Source organism: Onychostoma macrolepis, chromosome 22 (genome assembly GCF_012432095.1).
Source record: "Onychostoma macrolepis isolate SWU-2019 chromosome 22, ASM1243209v1, whole genome shotgun sequence".
NCBI lineage: Eukaryota > Metazoa > Chordata > Actinopteri > Cypriniformes > Cyprinidae > Onychostoma > Onychostoma macrolepis.
Window position 1 is genome coordinate 34951544 of NC_081176.1, and position 13978 is coordinate 34965521.

At 34.9% G+C, this 13978-nt stretch overlaps 1 protein-coding gene across 1 annotated transcript; it reads right to left on the bottom strand.

The window, feature by feature from the left end:
• Positions 1-656: 656 nt before the first annotated feature.
• On the bottom strand, positions 657-6236 carry LOC131530795 (hemicentin-1-like). Its single transcript, XM_058761262.1, has 6 exons — positions 5988-6236; positions 5336-5659; positions 1751-2044; positions 1556-1675; positions 1342-1409; positions 657-1165 (listed from the first exon to the last, which is right to left on the bottom strand). The coding sequence occupies exons 1-6, from the start codon at positions 6040-6042 to the stop codon at positions 1112-1114; spliced, it is 915 nt and encodes a 304-aa protein (XP_058617245.1). The 5' UTR covers positions 6043-6236; the 3' UTR covers positions 657-1111.
• Between the last annotated feature and the right edge of the window lie 7742 nt (positions 6237-13978).

Genomic DNA, 13978 nt, shown 5'->3' on the forward strand with positions numbered 1-13978 from the left:
GCAAAGAGCAAAAGTGGTCATGTGATGTTAGTTTTGTTTTTACATAGCGATCTTTTGATCTGAAACACCAAACTCATTTAGAGCCTAAACCTAAAAAAGTAAGATTTACCTTGATTATAATAGCCCTGTGATTCTACAGTATCCAATTATTAAAATTATTGCACTGCAACATGCTTTTTTGATTGTCACCATTGTTGTGATTCACAGGTTGATTCTTGATGTTTGTGTGTCTAAAGAAAATGCTCTTTTCAAAGATTTTTGAACAAACACCTATTAAGAAATCTCTCTGATTGTATTGAACATGCTGGAAATTCTATGCTAATAAATCACAGGACTGCTATAATCAACAATATAAATCTAACTCAGAGATTTAGGAAAAACAATATACATATATTTAATTTTTCCTTTTTCTCATTGCTTGTCTGCATGTTATAATTCAGTTACAGCAACCAAATGAAACTTTGTATTAAAAAGTCAAGGGTCAAGAGCCCATCTAAAGCAAACGCTGAGCACTATAATGGTGACATACAAATTGTGATTTTCATCTTTGGTGATTCTGCTCGTTAACATCAGGTGTCTTCAATAATGGCCAATCATCACTACAATGAATCACTTAATTATCTCATTAACTTTAACTCTGCTTCAGTGTTAATTTAACACTTATTTTAACACTTTCACACTTTTGAGTGTGGTCTTACATGGAGAGTTCTTTTCACTCTGTATGTACTTGCATCAAAAAATAAGTACAATGTACTCATTGTGGTCATATTGTATTGAAAAACACCTTTGCTGCTACTGAGGTGGGATACGGGTAAGGTTAGGAACAGGTTGGGTGGGGTGGGGTGGGGTGGGGTGGGTTGGGTAGGTTTAAGGGATGGGTCAACAATGTAATTATAGAAATTAATTACAGATGTAATTACATATAGGTATTTTTAAAATTATAAGTACTATGTAAAAACATGTATGTACACAGTAAGTGCATTGTACCAAATGATTCATTTAAATGTGAGTACACAGTAGTTAAGGCCACCTAATATAAAGTGGGACCATAATAATAATAACACAAAGTTGGCAGCCCTTAAACAGAATCAGAGTTTGATCAGGAGTTTGATCAGCGTCTCATGGTGACTCCTGCATACACCACCTCGTCCTCCTCTTGAACTCTCTGAAAGAAACACAAACACACGTTCACATCACACATGTGTTTATCAAAAGCATTACTGGCCATGATCATCACACACAAACACAAACAGAAGCACAAATATCTACACTCAAACACACACCTAAATCTGACTCACTGCTTAAATAATACAGAGACAAAAATACTGTAAATGATCTTACCGTTTTCTGTGTTTTTCTTTTGTAGAATGTTGGATCAGCGTAAGTGATCTCCTCTGAATGAGTCTGAACTGTTTCGACATTAATGACATGTTAAAACAACAAAATCAATTAAATGTATGAGAATTATTGTGGTGTTTTCTCTGGAATAGTTTTTCCACATTATTGTGATGTTAATAAAATTGTTTTAGTAGTATCAGTAGTAGGTAGCACTTGCCTTCTTTGTCTGTTTTTCTGTGTTTACTGCAGATGCAGAATACCCCAAATGCTACAATCATCAGAGATCCAACAGCAGCAGCAGCAGCAGAGATCAACACTATCAGAGAGACTGAGTTATCTGGAAGATGTGAAGGAGACAACCATCAGTGTGAGTGAATGTGTATATAAATACAAAATATTATGATAGACATACATGCACATGGCTGACAGAGTTCAGTGCTGTTGAGAAGCTTAGTCTGGTTGCTGATGGGATTGTTGATCACACAGCTGTAGGTGTTTTTATCCTGATATTCCATCTCCAGAGGTAGAGAGAGACTGATGCTGAGATCAGACGCACTGATGCTGGACAATAAACTGTGTCCTTTGAACCAGGAGAGAGTCACATGACTCACATTCACAGCTGAACACAACAATGAACAATTCTGCTCTGATGATGATGATGAACATTGTGAAGAGTCTCTGTTGATGGCAGGAATGGGCGGACGAGCTAAGAAGAGATATAAGAGAACAAATATCTAGTTGAGTCATGAAATTTGAAATGGCAAGGCTGATTGGTCTTTTACATGCAATCTGCTGGCAATCACATCAATTAGTACAAGTCACAAGCTGACTGGCTCTGGTGATTCTGCAGATAAATAACCATTTGATGCATATTGTATAGCCTACTGTGTAGCATGTATTTGTCTGAAATTCTAGAATTGTCAGTGCATGCAAAGTTAGACCCTTCAGATGGTGAATAATTTCATATGGTTTGGGACTTTGGGACTTTTGGACTGGCCTGTCTGTGCATGCACTTAAAAGAACAGAACAAAACAAAACAAAACAAAATAAAATAAGTGACAGCGTTTTAGTGCCACGTTAAAAAAAAAAAAAAAAATTCTAAGATTACGAGATTAAAGTCGAAATGTTTCGAGAATAAAGTCAAAATATTATGAGAATAAAGTCTAATGCTCTCTTATTTAACCCTTTTTTAATACACTACAAATATATGTGGGTTCATTAGCAGAAATCATACCATGTGTCATACTCGCGGGACAGTATGCTTGGAAATAATATTTCATGTCTTCTATTGCATTTGTTATTTGTAGTGCACCAGCCACCCAATAGCAATAGCTTAAGCTTGTGCTTTTAGTGCTTTTAATATAAAACAAAGTCAAAATCGGTTTTATAGCAAAACACAAATTATGTATCAGATTTGTTAACACACATTATATTGTTGTCTTTTCTGCTGTAAACGTTAAGTGATTATTCACTAACTGTTTTATTCATGGTATACTGTAAATGAGGACATAATATTTAACGTCTTCCATTCATTATTTGTAGCGCACCAGCCAACCAGTAATCGCAACAATTTTGTGCTTTATAACGAAATACAAATTATAAATGTGTTTTTGCTCTTTATTTCAAGTTTATAGCAAGATATAAAGTGAAGGAACATCATAAGGCATGAAAAAAAAAAAACAGTTAAGCCTAATTTATAATGAAAATAATGTCTCATCGTTCATTACTGTAATCGGAAAGATGATTGACCCACATGCCGCTTGACACACACATTATTGCAATATAGCCTACATATTGTTTGTATTTCGCTATAAAACTGACAGATTTTGAAAACTGAGATTTGGAATATCTCCCGGTGCTCCCAATCCGGGCCATTTGCATGCGCAAAAGGCAAGAATAGCCTATCTCAAAATATTATAACTATATAATCTTTATTCTCGAAACATTTCAACTTTATTCTTAAAACATTTTGACTTTATCCTCATAATATTTCAACTTTATTCTCGTAATATTTCAACTTTATTCTCATAATTTTGACTTTATTCTCGAAATATTACGACTTTATTCTCGAAATATTACGACTTTAATCTCGTAATTTTAGATTTTTTTTTCTTTTTTAAGGTGGCACTAAAATGCCGTTGTACATAACATATAAAATAAAATAAAATAAAATAAAATAAAATAAAATAAAATAAAATAAAATAAAATAAAATAAAATAAAATAAAATAAAATAAAATAAAATAAAATAAAATAAAGGCTTCTCTTTCTCATCTAGCTTGCGACATGATATAGTTTTTGTTACAGTCACACACATAGTGCAACTAGGTTCAGGCACACTTTTGGGTCCATTAGCCAAAAGCAGAGGCGGACAAAGTACACAACTTCCTTACTTGAGTGAAAGTACAGATACCACTGGTCAAATACTACTCCACTACAAGTGAAAGTTGTAAAGACAGATTTTTACTCAAGTAAAAGTATGGAAGTACATGTTTCTAAAAGTACTTAAGTATCAAAAGTAAAAAGTAAATGCATTGTTTTATTGTTGCATTATTGTAACTTATACCACAAATGCAACCTACTGAATACACTGATTAGCTTGTATTATCTTTGGAATTAAGAGCTTTTATGTTACAAAACCTATTGAAATGGAACAACTCAATGAAGATAATCATCTTTATTTTTTATTTAATACTCCTACAACTACATTGAACTCATTTTAATACTTGTTTAAAAGTTACAAAGTTCTTTTTTCAAAGAGATATTGAAGTCTATGATATGGTTCATTTTAGGCAAACAAAGCAAACATTGAAAAGAAAACAAACCTTTAGTCTCTTCAGAAAACTGGATCATACTCTCTCAGTATGGCCATGGGTGTGCAGGATGCACCAAAGAACCGTCTTTTTGAATTTTGCCATCAACTGATCAGTGTTCAGAAAATGCTCAGAAATCAGTGAACTTCACAACATGTGGCTAGTGTTGGGTATTGTTTGAATTTTATTCATTCCGATTCTGATTCTGCTTGATTTCAATTCTTATCAATTCCCAGTTTAGGTTCTAAAGTTGTAAAAAAAAAACATTTTGACCTGTATGATCATTTAGCCTACTTATTGATCATTTGTTTGCAAAAATACATGTTTATATATATATATATATATATATATATATATATATATATATATAGTAAAGTGTAGCAGCCATTTTTGATGGATATATTAGCCAACCATTTGTATTGCCGTAGTTTAACTACAAAAAATAAACTATAGTTACTATAATGAATTTAATTAATATAATGAATTTTGTGGTTACTGAAGTTTTACTACAAATAGCATAATTATGGTTACTATAATGAGATAATAGTAAATTTGTGGATACTGTTATTTTACTGCAAATACCATAGTTATGGTTACTATAGTAAAAACATGGTTTAACTACAATGGGCTTTAATGAGTTAACGCATGCCTTTTTGTTTTTTGTTTTTTTGGTTGTTTTTTTTAAAGCGCTTTTAGCTGTGCAGTAGCGCAGACATTTAGATTAGTTTAGCGGGTAAGGTCCCGAGGTTGCCAGATTTGTGTAAAAAAAAAATCATTCAAATGTACATTCAAAGCTCGGCCGAAAACTGCAGGCTTAGAAATACTGTAAGACTTGGCAACACAGGAAGGTCCTGGCAGATCACAGGCCGGATATTCGCAGAAAAAAAAAGTTAAGTGAATCTGAAAGTGCACAGGAAAAACTGCTACATATAACGACTTTTGACTTGGGGACCTTGATATAAATGTAGTTGAGTAAAAACTACGATATTTGTCTTTCAAATGTAGTGAAGTTAATGTCGCAAGTTTCCAGAAAAAATAATACTCAAGTAAAGTACAGATACTCAGAAAGTGTACTTAAGTACAATACTCAAGTAAATTTACTTTGTTACTGTCCACCTCTGGCCAAAAGTGACTGTAACTGAAGAAACAAGCACACATCAAACAGGTGAAGTAAAGCTCTTCTCACCATAGACAGTAAGACTGAATTTGTAGAGTGGGATATTGCTGCTGTTCCTGCTGTATACTTCATAAAGTCCAGTGTGTTCAGTTGTGGTGCTTGTGATGCTCAAAGATCCAGTCTGATCCAGCTCCAGTCTGCCTCTGAATCTCCCACCAGCACTATCATTATGATATGTCCTTTCATTGTTCTCTGTGTTGATTTTAGCTATGAGAAACTGTTCAAACTTCCACTTTAGATCACCTTTCTGTATGTGAGTGAGATCAGGGTTTAGAGTGACAGAATCTCCCTCCAACACTGACACTGACTTCACTTCATCAGCACCAAACACACCTGATCAACAAACACAAACAGTTACAGCAGAAGACTTGGAATTGTAGTTGTTTTGAAACAATCTATCAGCTTTTCACTCCGCACTGATTTAAATGTAGACTTTCATAGTTCTGGAATTTGCAACAAATTAAACTTTCCATTTGACATGAGGGGAAAATCTGAAAGTTCAGAGCAGCAGCATGAACAGAAATGAATATATTAAGCTGATAAAAGTTGAAAATATTATAAACAAAATGGATGATGGAAAAAATAAAGAATAGAGTGATGTATGGGAACAAATGATAGTATACACAGAACTGAAGCTTGATAATAAAATAATGAAACTTACCAGACATGCTCCACAAGCAGAAGAAAATAAACATGTCAAACCTTTTCTTCAGCATTTCACTGAATAGTTCCAAATAAAAACAGTCCTTAATTGTCCTTAAAAAATAAAAAATAAAAAAGGCTACATGTAAAACTAACCAAACATAAATACAGTGAATGTTTCTTAAACTGACAGAAGAGCTGAAGAGAAGAGCGGTTTAGTGAAGCTCTACAGTCGATGTGAATAAACTCCTCTAGTAGGCGTCTCACTTAAGAGATCATATATGCCTTCTTAAACAAGACTGTTTGATCCATGACAAAAGAAGAGAAAGCAAACTTTTTTCTGAAGACATGATTTAAATATTGGCTTCACTGTAAAAAAAAAAAAAAAAAATGCGCTGTAAAATAATGGTAAAATGCTGGGAGCTGTGGTTGGCAGCATTGTACTGTTAATTTACAGTTCTTCATTTTTACAGTATGTTACCATCATTATACGATGTGGTAACTCATTTCATTTTGGAAACCAGTTGCTTCAAACCATTCGAGTTTTAAAAAACTAGTGTTTATATGCCGTTAGCACACTGACCTTATTTCATTTGAGTTCACTAAGAACAAATATTTCTTAATGTATAACAGCAAACACTTAAAGTGTAATAAAAAAGCAGCCAAAACATAACTTTTACCCAAATCTTTGTAGACCATTATTAACCAGCAATAGTACACATTTATGTACTAAAATGCTTAATAAAGAGATCATCACTGTATCAGCAACTCTACAGTTACTGTCTTTAAATAAAACAGCAGAACGTCAGTGTTTGTGGCTCATCATTGACTGAAGCACAGGCTCTACTCTCCAGCACAATGGTGACCCACAAAACTACATTAAACTAACAGATCTCTCTTGTACAAAAACACATTAATACAGTTCAGTTAAATATTTACTCTTCTTATCAGTTCATGACTTTGCATAACTGTTTTCTATGAACATTCACTAATATTTTAGTGAAATGAACTTGTTTTGTTTGGTAAATCTGACTGTTATGTTTTAAAGTATATTGCTGTTTTTTTCCTTGAATTAACGGTATACTGGCAGCTCTGGTTGCCAGCATGTTACTGTTTTTCTACAGTGTGTTGCTATAAATTAATTACAGTATATTAATGTTAAATTACACTTCATGCTGTTTTTTCTTCATCTTACCCTTTAAACCCCACAGCAAAATCCTCAGTTTTAAATGAACACTTATACCCCCGGTTTCACAGACAAGGCTTAAGCCTAGTCCTAGACTAAAATGTGTAAGTCTGAGCTGTTTCAACTGAAATAAACTTGCACTGACTGATCATAAAATATATCAGTGCATTTGCTTTGTCTCAAAATTCACCACATTAAAGTTTTTTTTTTTTTTTTTCAAAGGCATATTTATAAAAATTACTTAAATGTCCTAATTGAACTATGGCTTAATCCTGGCTTAGTCTAAGCCCTGTCTGTGAAACCAGGCCATAATGTGTCCACACTACAGAGTGTTAGAGTAACACTGAAGCAGTGAAGTTAATGAGATAATTCTGTGATTAATTAAATGATGATTAGTGATGAACACCTGCTGTTAACAAGCAGAATCACAGAAGGAAAGAGAAATACAAGAACTACAACTGACTCCAGCCACAGCCTTATATGAAATCAACTAAAATAAAAGACAAAATCTCTCAAGATCTGATTGAACAACTCCTAAAACAGCTACACCAGCTTCAGATTATTAACCAGACTTTATTTCTACAGAAGATCCAGGGGTCAGAAAGTAAAGGTCCTGCCATGTGTTTATTCCACCCATGAACTCAGCAGCTGATTTCACCAGAGGAGGAACCAAGTCATTCCTTTCAAGACACAAGTGTTGTAGAATTTTCCTTGTTCAAAATAAATTGCCAGAGAGGTTTTGAAGCAGTAGACTTTATTGACCATACAACAAATTCGAGTTACGGTTTGCAAAGGTAACTCCAGAATGTTTGTTTTACACTCGTGTATATGCCTGAAGCTGTTCCACAGTATTCCATATATGCTCCATTGTATTTTGGGACAGGTATCTTTTACCATATATGTGTTCTTGATGGTGATTAATAACTTGTATTTCTAGCTCCTGAACAAAGTCTTTTCCATCTATGGGTTTTTCAAACTTTAAATAGTTCACTCAGTTTGCAGTCTCACTGCAATCCTTAACGCACACCTGTTTCACACAGTCAGACTAATAATAAAGACTAATAATAGTAGATAATAATAAAATAGTTTCTTCTAAATAGGCATAATTCTATGTATTATATTTCAAGATTAATAAAAATCTTCTACACAAGCAAGTCTCAAGTCATATCCCAAGTCCTTAAAGAGTTGAAGTTAATGAGATAATTAAGTGACTAATTAAATGATGATTGTGCATTAGTGATGAACACCTGCTGTTATTGAGAATTACAGAGGATCAGATGTTGATGTTTTATTGGTTAAAATGATGCCACCATCATGGAGAGAAGTGTTTGCTTTAGTTGGGCTCTTGACCCTTGACTAGTGGTGGACAGAGTGAGGTTTCGTGAAACACTGAAGTAGTTGAAGCAAATTTGTTGAGGCTTCTAAACACTTTGATATCTGTCTCTATGGTGACTCTTAGTGGTCATTTTCAAGTATTGCTCTGAAACAGCATCAACAAAGAAACAGTTAAGCGTTTTATAGTTTATGTGGTGTTAGTGGATTCACCAAGTGATTTGGGGGAGTGGTTAGTGTTTTCAACTGGCATGCTGTCACCTTGGTTTGAATTCTGGGTGACCAGTCATCTTGACAAAATTATAAAAAACAATTAAAATGTGTGCTTTTATTGTTCTGTTCTGTTCTGTTCTTGTTATGTGTTGAAACATCAGTCTGACGTCTGAATGAATTCTTTGTGAATAAGTAAGTGTTATTTTGGTAATGAAAAATATACAATAAAGTACATCGAGCCACTTTTTTTAAATATTAATTGTTCTGCTGTTGATAGACTTAGCCTACTTCTTTTTTACACATAATTTCTCCAGCCTTTGAAAAAATCCTCTCACAAGGGACATTTGTCACTGGCATGCACAGATATTTTTTAGCTAGAATGTACAGATTAGGAAAAATGACAGCTCTCTCCTTCAAGTACTTTAGGGGATCTTCCATTCTGGGCAGAAATGCATCTGTGAGGTACTTTTTTACTTCCACTGTGGCATCAGCTGTAGCACTTTGCGTTGTGTGGGATTCACGTACACGATTAGCAAAAAGTTCCCATAAACAGTTCTGGCTTTCTGCTGCTGTTGTTGATGATGATGATGGACCTGATGCTGACCATTGTGGCTCTGATTGAAAAAGTGAAAATAGCAATTACTTACAAAGCCTAAACTCATCTCATATATGAAGTTACATAATTATACAGCTGATATAACTCCATAAAATTAGATGAAGATTGAAAGTGCTCACCATGAGTTGGTGGGTTTGAACGCATCAACGAAGCACACTCCAGTGTGAGGTGCTTTTCAGCCTCCTGGCCTTTGGCAGGATTTCCAAAAGCCACAATTTTGAATCTTGGGTCCAGCAGTGTAGCCAATGCCAAGGCTCTGAATGACTCGTACCCTCCACATCTGGACTGCAGACCTTCTTGCAGGTGTGAGCCTGTGCAAAACAGGAGCAAAGCATATTAATTATATTAATGACAACAATATGACACTTATGGCCAATGACATTGGCAGTATGGCCATTGTGAATTACCTAATTGAACAGCTGAATCCTGCTTTGCAAGGCCTTTTTTCTCTACAAGCTTGTGCTGCAACATCTTGTAAAGCGGCATAAGTTTTGAGGCGGACACTCTGTTCCTCTGACAACTCTGTTGTTGCAAGTTTAAACGGTTGCAGTAATGACAATGATTCTTGAATAATGTCGTACTCAGAACTTGTCAGCAGAGCAGTATCACTGTTTAAACTGGAAATCGCAGCAGCCACTGGCTCTCGTTGCTCATATAAGCGTTTCAGCATGTCAAAATGCTGTTCCATCTCGTTTCAACCTCCTGTATCAGTTTCAGAGTTTGTCTGCCCATCAAGCCCTGCATCTCCACAAGTTTGTCCTTTGCTTTGCAGCTGGATCTAAACAACCCCACTATCTTTCTGGCTTTCTGGCGTATTTCATTGATGAGTGCGGTTTGATCTAGGGCCTTTTTCACAATCAAATTTAGGTTATGTGCAAAACATGGGATATGTCGAAGGTTGAGTAGCTGGGCACTTAAGATCATGTTGGATGCATTGTCAGTCACCATACACTGAACTTTGGAGGTAATTCCCCACTCAGACATGAGCAAGGTTTTAGCCTCCATGAGATGCTGGGCTGTGTGGGTTTGGTAAAACCTCCTTACACCCAACAGCTGTTGCCATCTTTGCTTCTGGTGTACTGTAGTGGCAAGTTACACCAAGGTATCCGTCCATATTAATGGATGACCACATATCAGCCGTAAGGCTAACAAATTCTGACTTTTGTAGGTCTCTCATTTACTTATCCTTGGTGCTGTTGTACTTTTCAGTGACCATCGTTTTAAGTGCCTTCCAGTGGGGAGCACATAGCTTGGATCAAGCTTGTTCACAAAGGCCCTGAAACCCATATCCTCCACAATAGTGAAGGGCTGCAAATCCTTCACCACCATGTCTACAAGAGCCTCATCCAATTCCTTTTGTCTGCCTTTTAAAAGAGAAGAATAAAACCTACTTTCAGTCAAATACATTTCAATTGTATAGATGGAAATGGTCCACAGCTATAAAGACTAATCTGTTGGTTCATTAGTTTGAAGCCTTCCTGAACAAAGAAGTGTGTGTACACACACACAGACATATACATACATACATACATACATTATATATATATATATATATATATATATATTAATATAGAACTATATTGAATACAGTGGCTAAGTTTGTGAGGTGTTATTTTTAAATATTCTCAGTGAAGCTATTTTGAACATGATTGTTAATTGTGATTGGGATGTTAAATTGTAGGACTTAGGTTGACATAGGCCTAAGTCTATTTAAAAATATGGATTTTCTAAACAGCGTCTCAACACTTTGTGATCTGAATTAGATTGCATACAATGCATACCTTGCTTAGATGGCCCAGCAGTGTCAATAGCAGGCCTAGGTACAGGGACAATGTTACCATCCTCTGCACCCCCCAAAAGGGCAGGATGAGCACTCCTCAAATGGCGCATCATGGATGATGTATTATTACAGTAGGCTAGCTATCTATCACAATACATACATCTCACTTTATTTTGTGTTTCCAAATGGAAATGCTCCCACACCACAGATGCACAACATCTCTTGCGTGGAGCTTCCATTATGTAATCTATCAATATGAAATAATCTATGTATCAACTAGCCTATGATATCCTATCTCTAACTTATTTGAATGTATATGTATGCCTATATGAATGTACCAGTATATTTATCCTAATTATCTGTCAATGTCTATAGCCTATCTATCAATATCTTAATAATAACTTTTAATGTAGCCTAAATATAAATAACCAAATTACACTATAAATATCACTATATCGCAAAATCTCTCTCCTTTCCCAAAAACCCACGAAGTGAAGATGCGTTAACTCCGCTTTTCTACTTTGTGGGAGTTAGGTTGAGACAGATGTGCGATTGTGTGATTTGTTACCGACCCTGTCAATCAAACGCAGATTCGGCAGGTATGCCACGTCTCGAAACACTTGTGACACGCCCTGATGCTTCGATCGCCTTAGTCACGTGACATGGGTGTTTCGAATCACGCTTCGGAAAAGTGTTTCGAAACATCTGCGCTTTGGGATCTCGACACCATGTCGAAACGTCAGTTTCGCGTCAGCCATCCCTACCCTTGACTCCTGTGTTAGATCACTCTCTGCAGCAATGCATGTTGTAAAGCAGAGAGCTAGTCATTAGGTGCTTGCCTGATTATGGCCAATATAGTCATCATCATCACCATAATAATAATATCAATAATAATCAACTCTGTGATACTACGGCATGCAAGGAAAGTGTCACTGTAGTTATAGTGATTTAATATGAAATCTACTGTATGTAATGTATATAAATATTTGAATTTCTGTGGTATTTAGACACGCACAGACATCACTGTGAGATTTGGAGAGAAGACGACTTATTTTACAATAATGCAACAGAATACATACTACTAATAATAATTTATTGATTGATTGTCAAATTAATCACAGTGTGTTTGTAGCCTAAGTTACTCTTTTTGGTAAAGCTTCTTTAGATTTATTAATGGTAACGCTTTAGATTACGACCCACAACGTACTGCGTAAGTAAACAGAATTTACAGTGTAACTTTTTTGTAATTATACACTCAGAAAAATGATTCGGTCTAAATTTACATTTTATGTAATTCAATTGCATAACAATTTTCCATCCATTTAGATTACATAGTTTTAACATAAACAAATCAATAGACTTAATGTGATTCATATGCATCAGTCATACGTGAATGAAACAGGTAAGATTTATGTAATAATTCACAGCAAAGTCCCCACACTGCTCAGTGTTCATGTGTTTCCACACTACAGAGTGTTAAAGTAGAATTGAAGCAGTGCTGGAGTTAAGAAGATAATTATGTGATGATTGATCATTAATGAAGAACAGCTGCTGTTATCAAGAAGAATCACCGAAGGAAAGAGAAACACAAGAACTACAACTGACTTCAGCCACAGCTGAAGATGAAATCAACTGAAATAAAAGAAGATTTAAGACATTAAATCTCTCAAGATCTGATTAAACAGCTTCACAAACAGCATCAGACTGACCAGATTGACTTTATTTCTGTCAGACTTCTAGAGAAGCTCTTATTGAGAATTAACAGAGGTTTAGATGCTTTATTGTTTTGTTTGAAATCACCATCAAAGAGACCAGTGTTTCCTTTTGTTGGGCTCTTGACCCTCGACATTTTAGTGTTAATATTACACTGGTTGGTTTAATTGTGTGTTTATATAAAATACGCTTAGATTAACCAGCAAGACCAAGCAAAAAAAAAGAGTTGTGGGCAAATAATCTACCGACCTCATTTCAAATCCAATTTCTGATTATATAGATGTTGTATCGCTTTAGATTTGTTTATAGCTTTAGATTTTGCAGTACTGTAAATAACAGATTAGAAAAATGTACAAATCACTTTGTGCACAGAAAGTTTTCATCTGTAGCATCACAAAGACCACAGACATCAAGAATCAGCGTATGAATCTCAACAATGGTGACAGTCAACAAAATATTCAGATAAAGCTCTGAACATCAACACAAGCTACTAAAAAGTAAAACTAAAACAGCAAACGTAAAATAAAATAGTAAGAATAAAAGAAAATAGTCAATTCAGCTGCAATGCATGCTGGGATACATGGGAGAGTCTTGAACTATGCTGGTACCCAGCATGCATGTGGAAATGCTGATTGTGTTTATGTTTAATTCAACATCTTCGCTGTTTCCCGTAGCCTACATATAAGCAGCTTTCTCTACCACAAAGGAGATTATAATGCAGAATATAACACTCTGAGTGTGGATTATATATACACTGGGGGTTTTACTGTGTTGTTGCACCAGTTGTTTGTAAGGTAGCATGTAGTTGGTAGTTTGTAAGCTCTCTGTAAAGTAATGCGTAGTTGCATAATATGATGTTTATACTAAATTATCAAATAGAAGCCCTCAAATGCATGACCAGAACTTGTTTAAATGCTGTGAATTTCAATTGATCCTTCTTTCTAACTTATTTTGCCTCATGTAACTAACGGTGAAAAAAAAAGTTTCCATTAGAAACGATACTACTAAATCATGAATTACATAATATATTTATATGTAAATAACATTAATAAACTGAATTGAAAAAGGATCAATAAATACTGAAAAAACATAAATAATGACATTTGATCACAATCATCATAAGAATTTGATGTTTCCCCATTCAAAGAGTAGAGTTAGGCTATGCTTCAA

Excerpts from the sequence above, each read along its gene's own strand:
- LOC131530795 (XM_058761262.1), bottom strand. The coding sequence starts at position 6,042 with ATGCTGAAGAAAAGGTTTGACATGTTTATTTTCTTCTGCTTGTGGAGC. Across the intron at positions 5,660-5,987 it reads CTGCTTGTGGAGCATGTCTG|GTGTGTTTGGTGCTGATGAA; the intron begins GTAAGTTTCATT and ends TTTGTTGATCAG. Across the intron at positions 1,410-1,555 it reads CAGAAAAACAGACAAAGAAG|TTCAGACTCATTCAGAGGAG; the intron begins GCAAGTGCTACC and ends ATGTCGAAACAG.